Source organism: Natrix helvetica, assembly GCF_964273705.1.
Source record: "Natrix helvetica genome assembly, chromosome: 1".
Lineage (NCBI taxonomy): Eukaryota > Metazoa > Chordata > Lepidosauria > Squamata > Natricidae > Natrix > Natrix helvetica.
In genome coordinates, this window is record NC_138548.1 from 52190425 (window position 1) to 52212233 (window position 21809).

General features: G+C 37.9%; 2 protein-coding genes across 3 annotated transcripts in view; both read left to right on the plus strand.

The window, feature by feature from the left end:
* The window catches only part of SEL1L (SEL1L adaptor subunit of SYVN1 ubiquitin ligase), a 37886-nt gene extending 23984 nt beyond the window's left edge, over positions 1-13902 (plus strand). The window contains exons 14-21 of the mRNA XM_081971155.1: positions 361-423; positions 868-955; positions 1805-1953; positions 2648-2813; positions 6817-6891; positions 7366-7538; positions 8155-8283; positions 9889-13902. Coding sequence (XP_081827281.1) covers positions 361-423; positions 868-955; positions 1805-1953; positions 2648-2813; positions 6817-6891; positions 7366-7538; positions 8155-8283; positions 9889-10092 — 1047 coding nt within the window. The 3' untranslated portion in view covers positions 10093-13902. The remainder of the gene's footprint in view (positions 1-360; positions 424-867; positions 956-1804; positions 1954-2647; positions 2814-6816; positions 6892-7365; positions 7539-8154; positions 8284-9888) is intronic.
* A 3475-nt stretch (positions 13903-17377) lies between these two features.
* STON2 (stonin 2) overlaps positions 17378-21809 on the plus strand; it is a 99063-nt gene continuing 94631 nt past the window's right edge. For both annotated transcript variants that reach the window (XM_081935600.1, XM_081935601.1), the window contains exon 1: positions 17378-17547. The gene's annotated coding sequence lies outside the window, so the exon portion shown is untranslated. The remainder of the gene's footprint in view (positions 17548-21809) is intronic.

A 21809-nucleotide genomic window follows, 5' to 3' on the forward strand; every position in this document is an offset into this window, starting at 1 on the left:
ATGAAGTGAAGAAAATATAGAATGTTTATCTTCAGTTCAGGGCAAAATTACCCCATTGATTTAGTATCTTGCATATTTTATGTTTTAAAAGGAAAAAAAACTCAAAATGAATCTAACCTCAGGGAGCTTGGACCAGTTTTTGAAACAGTTTTAAATTTCCCACTGCAAATAATATAATTGGCATGCCTGGGGAACGAGTTGTTAGTCTAACAGATGCACATTAAAATAAAACTTAGGAAACATGACAATTTTGTTTTGAATTTAAAACTTATTTTCAGGATTGCAGTATTTGCTTCCCATCCTGTCTCTCTACAAGTTACTAGTTTTGAGTTAGATTTTAATCACATTCTTGTATTTCAGGGCAATCCAGTTGGACAGAGTGGTCTGGGAATGGCTTACTTATATGGAAGAGGTGTTCCAGTGGTAAGTTTGCTTACGAAAATGGCAGTAACAATTCTATTAAAAAAGAGGAGGTTGTTTGTACAACATTAGAATCGTATTGTTTATACAGCCCTTTGTATTGCACTCAAATGGATAAAAAGGAAAGTACCATTTGAATGGAAATTAGAAAAAATACAGTTTTAGGCCATGGAAATGTTCAGAGGTAGCAGAGAAGAAATGCATCCAAGAAAATTTTGGATGCATGAAGGTGTTGGCAGAGGTGAGTTGGCAGAATGAACAACCTAGGATCAAATGAAAGTGTAAGAAAAAGGGAGTTATGGAATGCACAGTCAGATTCACATTTTACTCATTATCACTTACAAGCAATATATGTATTCACATCAAAACAATAAAAGAGATTTAGGACTGCAGTGAAGATTTTTAGTGTAGAACCCTGACTGATCCTCCATCATCTGTGTCCTTTAGAACTATGAGCTGGCCCTGAAATACTTCCAGAAGGCAGCAGAGCAAGGATGGGTCGATGGACAGCTTCAGCTGGGCTCCATGTACTATAGTAAGAGACCTTTCTGATATTCAGAATTTACATTTTGGAACTGGATGTGTCATTTTCTTATAGGAAAATGTTGGAAGTAATTGAATAATTGAGATTTGGTTTTCTTTTTTAAGAGTTTATTTACAATTTTCACCTCATAAAAATAGGCCATAAATTAGGTTATTAACCTTTAAAGCATGTCGTTTTAAAAAGTGTCATTGTTGAATCGGTTTCTCTTGCCTGCTTATTATTGATCTTTTAACATGTATCCTTACATAATGTTAAATAACAGACTAGAGTGTATCTCTGTTTCATGGGTGGAAAAATAAATATAATAGTTTATGGCTAGTTGGGGATTATTATGTATTATTTTATTTCTGAACTGCCTAATAAATGAAACTCTTTGGACAGATTATGAAGTTAATAAAGATATTAAGAATAAAACTCATTCATAAGTAGCACAGGGAAGTTATTATAAAGCAAATGGAAGCCACAATTGATATTTTCATGGGCAGAAATTGACATGTTCTTTTATTTGGTGATCCAAATTCTTTCTTTCCTGCTTTTGATTATATTGATCCAGGAAGCTGAACTCTTTTAAGTTGGACTGTATGTTAGGACACCAAATAAAATAGGTCAAGCAGAAAGCAAGATTTCAGGTTTGCATTAAACTCATTACTCTAAATTATAGGAAACTGAATGGTTTGTAAGTTCATTTAGTATTATGTATTTTAATTTCACAATTCAGACTGAACTGGTGAATCTTATTATAGTCAACTAAGTGAAATAGCAACATAAATCAAATTAAGAGAGTGTACAGATCAAAGGACATTAATTCAATTATTCCTGCTGATTCTTTTCTATTTATAGATGGCATTGGAGTCAAAAAAGACTATAAGCAAGCCTATAAATATTTTAACCTGGCTTCTCAAGGGGGCCACATTCTGGCTTTCTACAATTTAGCACAGATGCATGCCACTGGCACTGGAGTCATGCGATCCTGTCATACTGCTGTTGAGGTAAGAATCGGTTGTTTTTCTAAATGCAAGGACAATCAGCAGACAGTGTTGCACTTGTTTTAATGAAATTCTGAATGCTGTGTTAAGATGAGTCATCTTCGGAGACACATAAATATGTACAGTGGCAATGAACTGTTTCAAATAATTTCATATACTATGGAAATACTTTAATTGGAATGTATTTAAATGAAATGCGGGGCTTGACTTTCTGTGAAGAATACAGTTTGCTGTTTAAAGAGTGAAGCCACCTATTTGGAAAACAAAAAGCTTAAATTTCAGCCAGCTTATAAGCATGAGCTATTCCAATTTCTTCTTTAAAGTTTCACATAAAGTAAGATGAATTCTAAGAGAAATCCAAACAACATAATTAGCTTGCTAAAACAGCAGCATCTACTGATGAAATCTATTCCCTCTTCTTCCCTATATGCACCAAACTCTGGACCTTTGGTGGCTTCTCAAGAATGAATTTGTGGAGCTTCTTTGGAAAAGTTCAATACTATAATATTTAGTCTAGAAACATTAAAATAGGATTTGTTGGGAGTTTGTGTTGTTGAGTGAGTTCTTAAACTGGTTTGATAATCTTTACTGTTGAATGTTGGTGCAGAATCTATGAACAAGATAATTGTTTCTACAACTACAATATATTTCCAAATAGCCACTAAAGAAATTAAAATTACCTTTTTTTCCCCTGTAGCTGTTTAAGAATGTGTGTGAACGGGGCCGTTGGTCTGAGAGACTCATGACTGCTTACAACAGCTATAAAGATGGCAATACAGATTCTGCAGTTGTTCAGTATCTCCTTTTGGCAGAACAAGGCTATGAGGTTGCACAAAGCAATGCTGCCTTCATTCTTGATCAAAGTAAGGATTAAATAATTCCTTGTATTGTTGATCTAGTAGAATGGAATGGTAATTTTTAGCATCCAATTGTTACTTTTGGTTAGCTGTTTTCACCTGTGCACAAATGCATGTGATATATCAATGTAATATTCATATTAATTATGAATGAAGTATAAATCTATACAGGAGTCATAATCCCATGAAAAAAATTAAAAATTCAGTAGCATCCTGAAATTAGTATTCTAGAACTATAAACAGTTTACTGACATATTTCTCCTGCCCCCCCCCCTTTGATTGCTCAATTAACAATCCTAGACTCAAGTGAAAAATTCTATTTATTTGCCATTTCAAAATGAAAGCATTCATCTTATTTCGTTTTTAAGTTATGTACACACACGCACACAAGATTATGTCAATACATCAAGTACTAATTATAAATCCAGGTCTATTTTAATAATATTGAATAATATGAATTTGTAGACTTTTAACTAGTTAGAAAATAGCCAAGAGTTAGTTATAAAACTTCTTCCCAGTACTGAATAATTGGATGGTTGAAAATATATAAACAGATGGTGTTTAACATTGCCAACAGACAGCAAATTCTGCTGAACTGATTCAGCCAATGTAAATTTTCTGCTGATCCCCTTAATAATAGATTTCATCCGAAACACATTAAGATACCAATTAACATACATATATTTTGGAGTTCATCTGTCTGTTCTTTGCTTATCAGTATCTACCATCCTATGTGCAGCAAAAACTAATAGTTATTTTTGCAGATAGTCTATTAGCAATACTGAAATTTAATGCTGTAAACTTTTATGTCAAATTGAAGTAGCCTAGATAACTTTATATTTGCAAAAAATTGACTGTTTAGCCAGTTATCTAATATTGCATCAGTTTCTAAATTTTTTCTATCCCATTCAATTTATGAAAGTTAATCTCATAACCTAAAATCTCAATATATGTCTTCAGTGGAGATATGAAGTATTTGCATGACTTACATGAGCGAAGCAGTGCTAATATAAATTAAAACCACAGACCACAAGGGCCCAAACAGCTCATATAAGACTCCAAGCATTTTTGCATTTCTTCACTAGATAGAGTAGAAAAGAGAGAATTTATTTATTTATTTATTTATTATTCATATTTATAGACCGCCCCCTCTCCCGAAAGGGACTCGGGGCGGTGTACAGTCATTAAAATGCGTTATAAAATACATACATAAAACAGTTAAATAATTAAATACGTAGGTGAAGGAGGTTGTAAGACTGTATATAGAATAATAAATATAATACATTAAAAGCTTATTAAAACCCCAAACCCAATTAAAATGAATAAATCCCCGGGAGGTAAAACTAAGAAAGTGCCAGGCCAGCTGATTGAAATAGGTGAGTCTTTAACTTTTGCCGGAAGGAACGGAGGTCGGTGGTAGTTCGAATGTCTGGGGGGAGGTCATTCCAGAGGGTTGGGCCCATCACAGAGAAGGATCTACTCCTAGGTGTCGCCCGCTGGCATTGCCTAGCAGACGGCACCAGGAGGAGCCCCTCTCTGTGTGAGCGGATAGGTCGCAGGGACGTGTGTGGTAGGATGCGATCCTGCAGATACCTAGGTCCTATGCCATGGAGCGCTTTAAAGATGGTAATCAGTACCTTGAAACGCACCCGAAAGGCCACAGGTAGCCAGTGCAGCTCGCGCAGGAGAGGTGTTACGTGGGAGTAACGAGTACTTCCCATAATAACCCGCGCGGCTGCGTTCTGAACTAGCTGCAGTCTCCGGATGCGTCCCAAGGGAAGCCCCATGTAGAGAGCATTGCAGTAGTCCAGGCGAGACGTCACCAGCGCATGAGTGACCGTGCGCAGGGCATTCCGGTCCAGTAGGGGGCGCAATTGGCGCACCAGGCGAACCTGGTGGAACGCCCCCCTTGCCACGGCTGCCACATGGTCCTCCATTGACAGCCGGGCATCGAGGAGGACGCCCAAATTGCGCGCCCGCTCCACAGGGGACAGCTGTTCGCCCCCTATGGCCAGCGATGGGGTCAGCTGGCTGAACCGAGGCGCCGGTACCCACAGCCACTCAGTCTTGGAGGGGTTGAGTTTGAGTCTGTTGTCCCCCATCCAGACCCCGACGGCTTCCAAACACCGGGACATCACTTCGACAGCCTCGTTGGGGTGGTTTGGGGTTGAAATATACAGCTGAGTATCATCAGCGTAAAGATGGTACTCAACCCCAAAACCACGGATGATCTCGCCCAGCGGCTTCACATATGCGTTGAACAGGAGAGGCGAGAGGACCGACCCCTGTGGCACCCCACAAGTGAGTGGCCTCAGGGACGACCTCTGCCCCCCTGTCAACACACATTGCTTCCGGTCGGAGAGTAGGAGCCGAACCACCGCAGAACGGTGCCTCCGACTCCCATCCCCTCCAACCGGCGCAATAGGATACCATGGTCGATGGTATCAAAAGCCGCCGAGAGGTCTAATAGGACCAGGATAGAGGAACAACCCCTATCTCTGGCCCTCCAGAGATCATCAACCAACGCGACCAAGGCTGTCTCAGTGCTGTGCCCGGGTCGGAAGCCGGACTGGCGTGGGTCTAGATAGTCGGATTCGTCTAGGTGTCGTGGAAATTGTTGCGCCACCACATTCTCAACAACCTTTGCCAAAAAGGGGAGGTTGGAGACTGGACGATAATTAGCTAGCTCCATTGGGTCGAGCGAAGGTCTCTTGAGCAAGGGTCTCACCACCGCCTCTTTCAAGGCGGTAGGTAAGTATCCCTCACCCAATGAGGCGTTCACCAGGCCCAGGAGCCAGCCTCGTGTCACCTCCCAGGCTGCCAGTACCAGCCAGGAGGGGCACGGGTCCGTTAAACATGTGGTAGGTCGCAGCCGTCCACGCAACCTGTCCAAATCCTCGGGGGCAACAGAGTCAAACTCCTCCCAGAATGGTCTCTCAAGACTCGCTGTTGGCAGCTCGTCTGGTCCACTGACGGAGGCCCACCCGTTCCGGATCTGATCGATTTTGTCCTGAAGATATTCTCCAAACTCCTCTGCTCTACCCTGTAAGGGTGTCTCCCGCGCCCCCTGCGATAAAAGGGAGCGGGTCACCCTAAACAGGGCGGCAGGGCGGTTATCCGCGGACGCAATAAGAGCAGCACAGTGTCTACGTTTGGCCGCTCTTATTGCCACAAGGTAGGTCCGCAAATAGGCTCTTACCTGTGTTCGGTCAGATTCGGAGCGTGAGGACCTCCACCTGCTCTCTAGACGTCTCCTGTGGCGCTTCATCACCCTAAGCTCCTCAGTAAACCAGGAGCCCGGGTGGGTCGATGCCGCAGGAGAGGTAGAAGAGTAGAAAAGAGGGATATTCCTTCTTAAATCCAATGTGTATGTCCCAAACGTTATTTTCTGAATTGCAGTTGGTTTTTGTATACATTTGACAAAATGTCTGCCTAAAATTCAGGATGCACAACTTGAAAGTAGTACTTCACCATTAAATGGCAGTCAAGACCTCAGGGTGAAGTCAGAAAGCAAATTGGATTTCATTTATTTTCCTTACTAAATTAGAATTGCATAACTTTATCAAGAAACTCTTCAGTTACATATTCAATAATTTCCCCTTCCATAGTTTTTTTAAAAATATACAACAACGTCTGGAATTCTTTGTTTGCTCCATCCAAACAAATTATGAACCTTGCGCCTATTATTTTCATGTTATGTTTTTGGCTTTTTGTCATAATAAAATAGGATGATGACAAATCCTCTGTCCAGACATCTGAGACAACTAGTGAGCTCTGACTGGGTTTTAACTTGGCAGAATTCAGTAATCACGATCCCTCAACTGATTAACATGCTTGCAAACAAGGGCTATTGATTCTGGATTCAAGTAATTCAGGTTCAGGTTCTGGTCATCTCTCTTGTGTGATGCTCATTGGGAGAACAGCAAAATGGGTTACATGATTAATGCTAAATGACAGGAAAATAAATGACTTGGACCTTTATTGTCTCACTTTTTTTCCCTCACTACAGAAGAAGCCAGCATAATAGAAGAGAATGAAACCTATCCCAGAGCCTTATTACACTGGAACAGAGCAGCCTCACAAGGTCAGTCAGTTCAGAATTTAGTCCAGTTTCCTAGCAGTAGCCTCAAGAACTGAGCTCTTGTGGTTTGATTTTTGATCATACTAAGGAGTATTATTTTTGTGTAGTATGATTTTTGATCATACTAAGGAGTTGTAGCACTACTTGTTTAACAGCTGAAAGGATAGTAATGTTCCACATGTTTTAATAGAAAACTGAATCTAAATATATTTGATAGATTTGGATTATTAGGGGCTGCTTCTGCATTCATATGCTAGTTGTAGTAGTTGCCATAGTCAATTTGAAGTGAAAACATCATTTTTGAAGTAATTCAATCTAGAAATTACATTCTAAATAATAGGAATTGGAGACAGATACAAATTTTGTCTTCAGTGCAAGTCTGTTCTCTCCGCATTAATTACAACATCTTGAAAGGAATGAAAAAAAGCTAAGCAGTATTACTCACAAGTCCTTTCATAGAGTTTATTTTCTTGATAGGTTACACGGTTGCTAGACTAAAACTTGGTGATTATCATTTCTACGGCTTTGGCACTGAAGTTGATTATGAAACTGCATTTATTCATTACCGCCTGGCAACAGAGCAACAGCACAGTGCCCAAGCCATGTTCAACTTAGGATACATGCATGAAAAAGGACTGGGGATTAAGCAGGTAAGCAAGTGCATAGTTATTCCCATAGTTTTGCAGTAACACAAATACGTTTCAAAAGAATTGTCTGTTTTTAAACAAGAGCATATTGCAGGGGTGTGAAACTCACGTCGTCACATGATGTGACGTGTCGCGACTATTTTCCCCTTTGTCAAATCGGGGATTGGTGTGGTCAGCGTTTGACGCATCTGGCCCATGGGCCACAGGTTTGACACCCCTGATATACTGTAAACCAGAAATAAACGTGGCTTTCAACCTAGCTTCAGAAGATTCTGTAAGTAATCATTTCAGACATTTGACCAAGATAATCAAATTATTATATTATTCTCTGAGTAGAGATTATTTGGATTGATAAAATTGTTTTAGTGTGATGGAAAATGGTAGTGATAGACAAAAGCACAAGATATAACTATTTAAAATCATAATTTCCAAAGTTCTTGTAACTTTTTATTATTCTAGCATAAGCATTATTAAAGAACAATATTAAATTTTATCCCATTAACACATATAAGTAATTCTTGTGAGATGCATACACGAAGGAAGAAAAGAGATTGTACAATATTCATATGATTTGAATTAGCTCTGCTTTTGCAAATTTTGTATATTGTATATGTTGTAGGACATTCACCTTGCAAAACGCTTCTATGATATGGCAGCTGATGCTAGTCCTGATGCTCAGGTTCCTGTCTTTCTTGCGCTTTGCAAGTTAGGAATTATTTATGCCTTCCAGTATGTACGAGAAACCAATGTAAGTAAAGATACAAAAAATGATGTTATTTAAGGTAACCTATGTAGTGGTGATAGCTTTTCTTTCATGTGATTAGTTTTGGTGGATTTATGTGTGTGAGATGCACTCTGTGTGTGTGTGTATCACACACACATAAAATAAAAATGGTTTTTGACATAGAACAGTTTCTAGGATTTGGCTGAGAAAATATTTTGAATTTTATTTCCATTTCTATGGTAATGGTGTAAAATCCCTATATTTCTTGGTCAGATGTAATGCTTTTGATTTCAGTTCAGTTTAGCCAGAACGTCAAGGACCGGTTGTAAGTACCACTTGTTCAGTACTGTTGTGCCTTCAAATAGTCATTGAACAAATGGTCCTTAACCAAGGGATACTTGTACTGATCAAAACTGGCTCTTCTAATTACTATCCTTGTGAGGAACTTTTCTGATAATCCAAACATGCTATTCCAAGTATTGCAAAAACTGTCTAGCCTCAGAACATGCTCATTCCAACTTGGGCTCCAGATTAGGTCCGCTGAAAGAACTATAACTTGAGAAGGGAGTTGTTCTCAGCCGAGACTTTTCCTACCATCAAAATACAAGGTATGAAAATCGCATCTGGTCCAGTATCCTGCCAGAAAACATTCAGGAACTCTGTGAGCATGAGAATAGAAGCCCTGTCAGGCTATTAAGCCTTAGCAATTAATATTTAGCAAAATAGCAAGGTATGTTAGCCTGTCCACAGAAGGAAACAAGTGTGTTACTTGTTTTAGACACAAGTGGCTTGGGTGAAATCGGGACAAAGCCAAGGATACTGACAGCCAGAGAGAGAAAGCGAAATTAAAGGAAAGTGTAATATGCCATTGTAGGAGCCCATTTTTATCAACAGAAGCATCAGCATGAAGAATAGGCAGATAGGCATATAAATCAGTGGAAGAGAGGAAGGTATGACAAGCAGAAAAGAAAATGAGATAGGCTGTAGTGGAAGCTTCCTCCTTAGTGCTAAGGTTGTCAGGAAAGGAACATATATGCAGGCCGTCCATCAGCCATGGTGGCAGTTGAAGGAAAAGTTGGAGAGAGACTAGGCCTTTACTGCTCTGGAAGCTGCTCTGTAGAGAAAAGAGGAGGCCATGTGCACAAGCCTCACCTCCTTCAGATGTTGTTTCACCCCAAATGTGGAACAATCAAAGCATTCTGGGCATCAGTTGCACCTGAGACTGATCTGAACTCATTTATTAGATTTGTTTTTAATACAATACAATACAATACAATACAATACAATACAATACAATACAATACAATACAATACAATACAATACAATACAATACAATAGTAGAGTTGGAAGGGACCTTGGAGGTCTTCTAGTCCAACCCCCTGCCTAGGCAGGAAACCCTATACCGTTTCAGACAAATAGCTATCCAATATCTAGTTTTAATTCGAAACTAAATATTTTCCTACATCAAACATGCCAGGACTGAATTATTTCTTCTACATTGTTACTATCCATCAAACATAGTACTCTTGCCATTTAGAAAGATGCTGAATCCATGAGGAATTTCATACACATTGTGGTTACAGTATGAGAATTAATTGTCTCTGTCCCCACCCCATGTTTCTATTTAGGTCAAGGAGATATTCTCACACCTGGACATGGACCAACTCTTGGGCCCTGAGTGGGACCTTTACCTCATGACCATCATTGCTTTACTTTTGGGCACAGTAATAGCTTACAGGCAGAGGCAGCATCAAGGAGCCCCAAGGCCTGCGGGGCCACGAGCAGCGGTACCTCCTCAAGAACCTGCTCCAGAACAGCAGCCACCCCAATAGTAGCAGCTGGAGGTTCAATGAAGTGAACTGGAATTTCTAGCTAGGACTCTTTTTGTGATCTTATGACAACAGATCAAATAGTTACATGCACACAAGATTCAAAAAAGTATTGAATTGAGAAAGCAGTTTAGAATTATGCCTTTTTTCAGGGATATGCATCTTTTTTGAGATGGAATGGAATGTTATTTCAGTGCCAATGGAATAACAAAATAGATTTTTATGAAAAAGAAGTGTGCTACTTCACGCCTACTATATTTAGTTCATTCAGTGCCCTTTTCAACTGTCCTTTGATTGTTCAAAAAGAAATATATTATGAGGTTTAATATGAGAACATCAGACCTTGTGCTCTTTTAAGTAAACAGTTGTAGTCTTTTCCAAATATGTTTGTGATTGTGATAAACCGGACTTTATTTTATGGTTCTCCCAATTATTTTGAAACCAACATAAACCTCTATAGTGGTATCAGCCATGAGGGTCTGGATGCTTTAATTTAGAATGACCAATTATTCATGGGCTACTCTTTCTAGAGGTCAGGCTTAAAATACGAATTACACTTGTGCAATGACTATTTAAATAAGATGAAACCTTTTTTGTTTAGCATTCAGACTTGCTTGAATTATGCACACTCAAGAATCTTTCTGGTATACCTTTTCCCTAGTGTACAAGGCAGCTTGTTTGGTCTTCCTTTTTTATTGTTTCACAAGTATGCCAAGATTATCCAAGCAATGGGCTGAAAAAACAACCAGTGTTAATCAACCTCTTTATTTCAGTGGGTTTTTTTCTGAAATATTTTCTCATTGGATAGCATTGGTTTGCTTTTCAGTCCATCATAATATATTCTTATGATTCAGACTTATTTGGGGTTGAAGATTGTGCAATTAAGTGTTATTAATGTAACTGCTATCTACATATCTCTTTAAAATATGCACTCTGATGTTATGCTGCACATGGCTCTTGGAGAACTAGTCAGTGAATATGCATATGGTAGACTATCCTAACAGTGTTGTTTTATAACAACCTTACAATTATGAACTATATACCAACTTGCCAGATTTGGGTAGAATGCATGTGATTTTTAAACTTTTGCAAAATGGGAATAGAACGCATGGCTAGGATTGAAACTTGGAAATTTTCCAAACAGTGAGATGAGTTATATGAGTTGCAGTAGAAAATCTAATCCCAAAATTTCCCTTGCAATGTCATGGAAATAACTTATTTGTTTTGCTGTAATATTAATTTATGAAGATTTTAAGTACTATACTAGGAAACTAACAACAACAAATTTTGGCTGAAGACCCAATTTTTTTAAAAAATATATATATTTTGCTACTTTTCCAAACATAGATGGTTCTAGTGCATCATTATATAATCTTGAGTACCCTAAAAAGAAATATAATTAAATGCTGTTCTCTGAAAACTAAACCTCATTAAGTGCATTTAAGAAGTATGCAACTTCTGTATATAGCAGTAGGCTCCCTCGTGTAAGTTTAGAATACATGACAGGAACAACAGAAGTCCCCTGATAATGAAAGTGGAAAGAGAGAAATTGAGTTTGTATGAATCTAAAATACAAGGATATTTTTAAACAGGATTGCTTATATCTACAGGAAGCTGTTTTAACAGCAAGGCATGTGTCTTAGCAGCAGTATTACTGAAGCAGATAGTTGTGTAACCAGAGCTTTCCTTCCAATTGTACACATTGGATAAGATGAAAAATTTCTTGCAATGAATAGATTTTTAAAAAAGGAAACAATAATTAAAATCGTTTCAATTATTTGGGCTGCATTTTTTTCAAATAATTTGTGGAAAACCTAAGCTATTTCAGAAGAAGAAGAAAACCTTGCCTCTTCTCCAATAAAAGTTGCAAATGGAAAAATGTTCCAAGTCTTTCGTTTGAGTAATGGTCTGCCCTTGTGTGTATTGTGTACAGACTCTTATGTGATGAACTCCAGAAACTTATATTAACATAAATAAAATCCAAATTATTATATTAAAACTATTTTTTCTGAAATAAATAATAATCTTTCAAAATGATTAGAACATTTCCAAATACTTTTCCCTTTGACATTTCTTTTAATTACTGTGGTGAGATATTATTTCTGGTCCTTAATTACAGGAATGTAATAATGGATTATATATGCTTAAATTTCACTTAATGTAATATCCTGCATCTAGCTCTTGAAAGAAAATATACAATTTCAAAATTTTACAATCTTTTGACTTTTTGCTTTCAAAAGTCAGGATAAGCAATATTCATGCTTCCTGTTTTTAGTGTTGCTTCATCTATATAAAAATATTGATTTAGGTTGTGTGTGCTTTTGAAAAGCATAAAGCTAACTCAGGGATTTAAGAATTTGTAGATTTTCTAGGTTATCTGCCTAGGTAATTGTATCTTTGATTATTCTGATCTATTCTAAATTGAACTTTTACCATTTATTTTTAATTAAAATGAACACTACCAGAACAAAAGTACTTTAGTTCTGTTGATGCTAGGGAAGAAACTCTAATTTTTAAATTTTAATATGCAGTAGAGTTTAGTAAGCAACCCACTAACTTTCTGAAGGAGGGTGAATTAAACTTAATCTAAATAGGCTAGTTGACAGGAATCAACTTTCTGAATACAAATTGTTATAATTGAAAGGCATTCTTCTAAACTTACTGGAATTTAAAGGCTGTTACTATAAAAACAAAATGGCTATAGCAGGCCAAATAGGTTTAGAACATAAAGTTGGTTTATTGTAGGCATTAAAGTTCTGTTTAGACTTAGTAATTTTTCTTACCCAACTTTTTTTTAAAAGAAAAAATCAAATTTGGAAAATATTATCAGAAGAATGTTTTGGGGAATATAATTATATGCTGTTTGAATATTATAGTTCAGATTGTTAGCTGCATTAACATACTATGCATATGTATGGAAAAAAATATTCTGTGTAGACCAACTGTTTTGAGGATTTAGTCAAGAGTATTTGAAATTATGGCAAACATTTTACCACATTGGTGAGGTTGTTAGGATCTGCATTCCTCCTCTGTAATATAAATGCATCTTAATATAGAATCTGTAATGTGGCTGTACATGAGGATGAATATTGATCTTTGAGAATGTATTCCAGTGTATTAATTCTGTTCCTTAATAGTGGTAAGAAACCTGAGAGCATGTTTTTCTGCATTTTTAAGAAATCAAATGTACCGCACTCCGACTAAAGGTATAGCCATCACTATTAGATCCAATAGCTGAATGTAAGGTTTCAAACAGGTGCAAGCACTTGCACATGCAACACTATTATAGTAAAACCATGTACCTCCCCACCACAGATCCCTGGTGTAAATGATTCAATTGATATGAGTGAAAAGCTCAGTGCATTTGTCTAAACACAAGGCTTTAGTGCAAATTAATATTGATAGAAACATGCTGCAAGTCCTGGCTGTCTGAAGCTGGACTTGGGCCAAAATGCTCTGCTTGCTATTTGTAATGATCCCCACGTATCAGGCCCTTCCAGTCTTTTAATATTTTAAACAGAGCACAATAAACTGATTTTTTTTTCAAAGAATTGGTATGATTTGAATGAATGCATTTGCAGAGAGGAAATAAATCTGTGTGTGACTTGCATTGACATACATTGGCAAAAGGATAAGTCGCTAAGTGTGTATAAGGGGTTTTGTAAATTTTCTTTTGTATTTAAGATGATGCAGTATAAAGGCTGGAAAAGTGTAATATAGCTGTAAACAAAATCTGTTAATAGAGAAATGTACAGATTCATTTTGTATTATATCTTGTTAAATAAAGATGCCACTTTGGTGATTGGCCTGTAATGAATGCTGTAAGAGAACTTGTGTTGCCTTTTATTAAAGATATTTTTGATAAAACAGTGATTCATATTGTTAAACTTTACATTCCCATCTTTCAAATTCAATAATGATTTGTAATCCATTGTTTATTTTCTCATTGAGTTCTAAAATATACACGCCATCATGTATGCCTGCCAATGATGGTTCATAAGATAATTGCTATGAATTATGTATATATCTACTTCATACACAATGAATGCATTGGAAAAATAAGTGAGCATTGTTCTTATATGTGTATCATTTGTAGTGATATTTTGTATTGCCTGCAATATACATATTATACATTAATAAGCCTAGACAAAAGAAAGCAGTTTATGTCCATAAGAACAGTTTCCAGCATAAGAATGGGCATAGATCTACCCACTGCCTTCTGGCAGCATATGTATGTGGGCATTCACAACCCTTGGGGGTGTACGCTCTGTTTAGCAGTCACCATGGGAACGAAATTCTTTGTACAATACTAATCTTCTCATTCCCTCTAAAGAACATAAGGATTTCTCTATAGTACAGCTTTCCTGATAACTTTAAACATCATTTTACTGCAAAGTTTTATTATACTCAAAAGAGTTTATATTAAAAAAAAACCAGCAGGATTGGAGAAACAATGCAGATTTGTAACACTGGATTGAAATGGGTGAGCCATAATGTAATAAGGCCAGACCTCAGTGCTTTCAGGCAAGCTGTTTTCTGACAGCTCTAATCTCCTGTTAGATAGTTGTAAGAGCAACCACTCTAATGCATACTATAATGAAAGACTCGATGTGCTTAGGGAAATTGCCATGACAGTGCTGCTGTGACATTAAACAAGCCCCTAACCTGTTTTGGGAGACAAATTTAAGTCAGATGCCTGTCACAATGAACAGCAGCACCAGTCAATCACTGCATGAGGTTAAAATTAAAAATTAGATCATTGTATGTCAATAGTCCTAGACCTAAAGGTTCACTAAAAAAACAACCATCCCAATCTACTTCCCATTTATTTTGAAACATTTGTAAAAAAATTAATAGTATTAACATTACAATCCAGCATTTGTGTTACAAAATAAACAATATTAACTATTAAACTTAATATACCGTTAATAAAATAAGAGTGGCAAAGCTGTTTATTTTGATTGTGCTATATGTATATTTTTAAATGAAGAATTAAGTTAATAACTTACCTGAGGAAAAAATACACAAAATGGAAAAAGACAAAATGAGTTAAAGTTGATCAGAATGAATGTGCATTAACTGCAACAATCCAGGGCAAATATAGTATATAGTAAAAATTGTAAATGATTTCTGCATATGTCTTACTACTTTTGGCTACAGGTAGTCCTTGACTTACCACCGATTTTTTAGTGACTACACCAGGTTTGGTGTACGTGCCGGTTTGGTGCATGTGCAATGAGATTGGTTGCCATACAAGTTGTCTACATAAACCAACAAATTATATCTGCCAAGGAGAAACAAAATTTGAGCCAGTTTGGTGTAGTGGTTAAGTCTATAAACCCAGTAGTCTGAGTTCCAGTCCTGCCTTAAGCATGAAAGCCGGTTGAGTGACTTTAGATCACTCACTCACTGTCAGCCCAATTCACCTCACAGGGTTGTGGGGAAAATTGGAGGAGGGAATATCAAGTATGTTCAATGCCTTGACCTACTTTTAAAAATAGTAAATGTGGAATGGAGGAAAAAAATGTCTACAACAGTTCTGCCCAATTTTTATTTAAAGAAATTACCATCTACACTAATATATTCAGTGTTTTTAAGATGGAATAGTAACTCAGTTGAGGACATTGTCTTCCAGTTAAGAAAAGTTCCCTTTTATCTGGGCAGGCTTTCTCTACTCATCTATCAATTTCACATACTATTTCAGCATAACAATTACCTGAATTTGATGAAAATCTGAAACAGAATTAGTATCGCTCCTCTGAAAGGGCAGAACAATGATGAAGCCAACAGGTTTAGTATATGTGCCTGCAAGAACAAAAACCAACAACTTTGATACACTTATTGAGATGGGCAACTATATATATTGAATTACCGGACAAATAAAAAATCATGGGTTGAAAGTATCTTTTCTGTATAACAATACTTCATAAGTAGTTAATATAAATTTTCAATATCATTCAGTCAGAATATAGGGCAGGCACAGCTTTCAGTCTCTGTCCTTTCAGAAACTCAACTGTGCAACCCCAAAACTTCAAAGTTACTGCAGAATGCAAAAATCAAGCTACAGATTTCTTTCTCTCTTGCTCTTTTGAGTCAACAGACTCTGACAGTTCTTTTCTCAGCCTTGAAGGGTACCTGCTCCATGTTTACATAATGATTCTGTCTGGCTAAAAACAGCTAGAATGTGAGTCAATAATCTATTTGGGTAGTTCATGCTAGAGAGTAGGCGCAGTCTGGATTTTAACAATTTCCCCTCAAATGCACAAAATCATTCCCATTGCTTTGGGGGTGTTTTTTGCAGATTGAACAATCTATGAACTTCAGTAGACAGCCTTCATTAAAACAAACAAAAAGTAAAAGAAAGGAGTTATAGAATTAAATTGTATTATTTCATACTCTTTCTAGTCCAGTAAGACTAGATTCCACATTCCTCCCTCCCTCCCTCTCCTTCCCAATTTACCCACAGGTGACTCAAGACAAGATTACAAAATATTAAAGCAAGATTTCTTACAAGTAACAAATACACTGGAGCTGATGTTCTCTGATATAATTTACATAAAATTCATAATCACATTGGCTGCTTTGTGATTATTGGAACATTAAATTAATAAAATAGTGCATTTCAGTGCACATATAAGCCATAAATCATTTTTTTACTTGGTACAGTGGCTAGTGTCATGCAATATACTGTGTCAAAATCAAACAAATTGCACTGTGGCTTGGGGAAATGTGTGAGAAAATAAATGTTAATACTCTGTTATTATAGAATGTCACGAAATCCATGCCAAAAGGAAACATTGCTCTGGACCTAGGTGAGTGAAATCCAAGAAGATTAGTATAGTAAAAAGTAAGGTCTTTTTATCAATTGCTCCTTGAGATAAGTAAGTTTCCATTTCGATTCGTCTCCGGAAAATGCGGAGACAACATTTTACATTGATCTTTCAGAGCTCTATTGATCGTTCAATTCCGCCTGTTGTCCATTTTGGAGGGGAGAGGCACGAACAACTGCTTAAGCTTGACGTGCTCTTTGGGATGCAATATTTGCAGCCTACGGAAAAAGATAGCAAACGCACTAAATTATTACACATCTGTGTATCTGCGGCAGATTAAAACCAGGGAATCCACGTTCCACTATTCCGGCAGCCCAAGGGAGGGAACACTCCGCCTCCCACGCGTAATATGCCACGCCCACAACCCTTTTCAGCCAATCCCAGTTCGCTTTCGCTCTCCTCCGGCCGGCTCAGGAGATGGCCCAATAGAGAAGCTCTGGCTCTTTTCCACAAAAAAAAAAAAAAAAAAAAAAAAAAGCCACTTCCAAAGCGGCTGCCGGCTGTTGCTTATCTTTCCTGCCGGTGTAGTAGGGAGATTCAGTGTTACTTTCCTCGGCGCGGTCCAGTTTCTCCCCTCCAGTGCCTGGAGCGAGAGAGCGAGGGAATCCAACTGCAGGGAGTTCCGCAGGTAATCTGTCTTTTCCCTCTCCGCCTTCTTACGAACCGAACGAGCAGGTGGCTGATCCCCGGCCAGTCATAGCCGGAGTCCGCTACGGTTCCCCCTTCGTACCTGCTCAGCGTCTCCTGCTCAGTTGTGGTGTGTAAGGGAGCTTCACTTTTGAGGAGAAATAAGTCCACGGCCATGTTCCCTCTCCCGAATCTCTGAAATGGATCAAAAGGGAACCCGAGCGTGCTTGGAAGAATGCATAGCTCGGCGGCAGGCTGGAACAAAGACCAGATAATAGCCGCTTCCTCACTCCTTCCCTTTCGGTAGCTTGGCTCGCCTTAGCTTAAGGCTGCGTGCAGCTGAAAGAAAGGCTTATCGGAGTCAAACCTCTGTTAAAAATATCATTTCGGCAGCGGGCATGGGGAAGTCAGAGAGTGGCCGCTTACCCTCCCCTCGCCCAGTGCCAGATTAGCCCTTTTGTTTATAGCTTGGATGAGTGGGTGAGGAGTGAGTTGTGGTTAACCGGTGGCTTGAGGCACTGGTCATAGCCTGGGGATGTTCCACCCGAATGTTCCTCTGTACAATGTAATCGACTACCAGACTCCTGATGGGAGTTACTATTTAGGAAATGAGCGTAGCCTTAACTGCATCCTGTTGCTTTGCATCCTGCCACGTTCAAGGGTTCGTTCTTAGGATCCTTACCCGGGCAGTTAAAAAAACACCTGCTTAAAGAAGAAATAAATTGTTTCCATCACATCTCTCAGCCACTTGTCAAAGGGCTGCCAGAGGGGACTGCTCTACCAATCAAAACCCACTCTGCAGCTCTGTCAACCTTAATGGACATTTTCAAGGAAGCCTAAGACAGGAATGGGAGAGTTACAACTGAAGGAAGGTGTTACTTGGATTTCTTCCCTGTAAGAGGTTATGACTGAGGATGATCCCACAAATTAAAGCCTCTTCTAAAAGAATACACTCATAATAACCCGGGAGAGAGGGTGGAGATGAAGCTTTCAACATATGCAAATCCACAATATGTCTTGCTTGCTATTCTCCTGTTTTGAATGCATCCATTACTCTTATGCATAATGAACCCAGCTAAATCTGCTTGTATATTAATATTTTAGATGGTATTCTCAAGGATAGAAACCTGAAAAGACTATTTATAACTTGTCTTGGTTTGTTTTATGGGATTTAGTAATGGACTTGGGGGGGGAGCAGTGTAGTAAAAACAGAATGCAGTATATGTGGGAGTGGAAAAACTATTGTTTCCTAGATTAATGTAGGAGTGTTATTTAGCACAAAAAGGGAGGGTATTTTAGATTTCTCTAACAATTAAGTGTCGCCCAACTCAGGATCCCAAATCAAGATGCATAGATTCATAAACCAGTCTTGACATTCGCTCATTGGGGCAGAAAAATCCATCTGCAATTCTCCTACTCCCTGGTTGTAAAAATATAATATCAACATTGAGGGATCAAGTAATTAGCAAAATGGTCTGCATTCATGCCATCTAAAATTAGCAACCTCTTACCTAATAGTAATGCCAGCCAGGACCCTCAGTTTTTATTAATGGGGGAAGGGACCTAATGTCACTGGGAAGGATGAGAGGTTATGTGTAGCTCAGGTGTCAAAACATCTTGGAGCACTCCTCACCATAAACTTTTATTATATGTGTGCACACATATCCCTTTCTTTAAAAATAAAACAAAAAACCCAGATGTTAGAGAATTACAAGCCATTCTGAAAGAAAGGAAGATCAAATATCATATTTTATCATTTGAAGAGTTCTGTCTTTATGATGGGGTGTGTGTGTGTGGAGAGACTTTGAAGCATTAATATTGTACTCTCCCTGCAGTAGTAAATGCCTCAGCTTATGTTATGGCATGGGAAGATCAAGAGGACTTTGAGCAGTCAGTGTTGCCAATTCATGTTTGCAAGTTATTTCCTGATGAGTAAACCCGGTTGGGTTGGGTTGAATGAACATGTCACACTAATCCTAGACATTGTAATTTTGTGTCAATATTTAGAGATCAGAGACTGATTTCAGAAATTGGGGGGGGGGGGCAGGAGGGCGCTAATGGCTGCTGTGGATGGGGCAATTTTAGAGAGCCAGTACAGTGTTACATATATAGCATTTTGTTTCTTTCCCACCTTTTGGGGATGGGTGATATTTATGAGGAGGTTAGGTTTTAAAATTGTATTTTAGGTTTTATTGCCTTTTTCATGTAAATGCAGTGAGAAACTGTTCTAATACATTTGTTCAGTTGTACCACTGAAATTTAGTACTAAGATGAAAGAGGATTCCACTGACTGCATGTAGCCTCAGGTTGCCTGATCCTTTTCTGTGAGATGAAATCTGAGGATCTCGATAAGCAAAGGCGTAAGAAAACATAATACAAGATAGCTGGAAGGAATGCAGGGGCCAGTGAACTATGCATCAGAAAACCCAGTAGAAAGATAAATGAGTAAAGCTTGAGAGAAAATACGGTAGAGAAATAAGGAGATAACTTGAGAAACAGTCTCAACAAAAAAGAACCAAATTAAAAGTCAAAATTGAATATCACTGTCAGTAACAAACCTCATACCAACAGATAAACTGTTCCATTTAGAGTTATTATACAGTCTTGTGAAAAAGTAAGTACAGCCCATTTAATTTTTTACAAAATGGGCATGTCAATATTTTATCTTTTCTAGAACAGTATATAAGGATAAAAGTCATTTAACTGAACAAAAAAAAGCCTAAGAAAATTGACTTTGCAATTATTTAAGCAGATAGGCCATTTCTTTCTGCAGAAAAAAATCCTTAATTCCAATAGCTAATATTATATCTATCCACCTTCTCTGACATTGACTAGGCAGAGGTTTTTTTTCATGTAGATTTTTTTTTTTAGCTGGACAATGTTTGAGGCATTTCTTGCACATAGAGCCCATTTCAAATTACCCCATAGCATCTCAGTGGGGTTTAGATCTGGGCTTTGAACTGGACAGTTCAGAACCATCCATTTCCTTGTCCCAAAGGTGCTTTTTCAAGAGGCAACTGGACTTTCTGGTTTTTCTTTGAAGATGTTTCGCTTCTCATCCAAGGTGCTTCTTCAGCTCTGACTGGATGGTGGGGAATGGAAGGGCATGGGTAAGGCAGTTCCATTCCGCACCATCCAGTCAGAGCTGAAGAAGCTTCTTGGATGAGAAGCAAAATGTCTTCAAAGAAAAACCAGAAAGTCCAGTTGCCTCTTGAAAAAGCACCTTTGGGACAATCATGACCTGAATGACTGAGAATCTCCATAGACATCCATTTCCGTGTTGTTGTTGTTTTTACCCAGCTCATTCCTTAGTGGGTTTTTTGTAATGTTTAGAGTACCTGCACTTTTTGTTAGGCATCAGTCTTCTGACAGATGGTCTTGCATTATCCTTAAGCTTCTTCTAGGACAATGAAGAATTCATAATGGGTTCTGTGATAGTTAGTTGCCTGGTCCCTGATGCAGCAAAGCAATTCCAAACCTTAACATTTCCACCAACATGCTTTGCATTTGGTATCAGGTTCTTTTGGCGAAATGCTGTCTTTTTGTCAAACATTTTGTGGTATTGTGGCTAAATTGTTCCAAACGTCCTGGTCTTTGCCTAGAGATGGGGTTTTTTTGAACAGCAAAGATTGTCTCCTGGCAGACTTCTCACATAGCTCTTATTTGTGCTGCTTTGTAATAGTAAAATCATGCACTTTGACATTAATAGTCTTAAGAACTACTTGTAGGTTACATGATGAAATTCTGGAGTTCTTAGAGACTTATTTCAGTATCTTACATTTTGCTCTCAGGATGAACTTGCTGGGATGGCTTGGCCTAGATAGATTGGCAGTTGTTTGAAATCTTCTTTACTTGTAAATGATCCTCTGGGCAGTGGAATTATTGGTATCCAATTATTTAGCAATTTTTAAAAAATCCTTCCCAAACTCAGCATCATTATAATATTCAATAATCTTTATGAAGGCCTCAGACAGCTCTTTCACTCTAAGTATGGTGCGAAACACATCTCAACAGTAACAACAAATAAAACTAAATAACTGAGGTTTAAATATCGGGTTCCCCCCAGATCCTTTCTAATGATGTTCTAATCATTTGCACCTGATCCAGTGCACCTGATTCTAGTTTTAGATATTTGGTTTAGTGATAAATGTAGTGATGTGCTTACTCTTTCCAAATGCAAAATGTGCATTTATATCTATTTAAATTATACAATGGAATGCAAGAATTCAACAGTGCATGGTATTTATTATTTTACATCCCCTT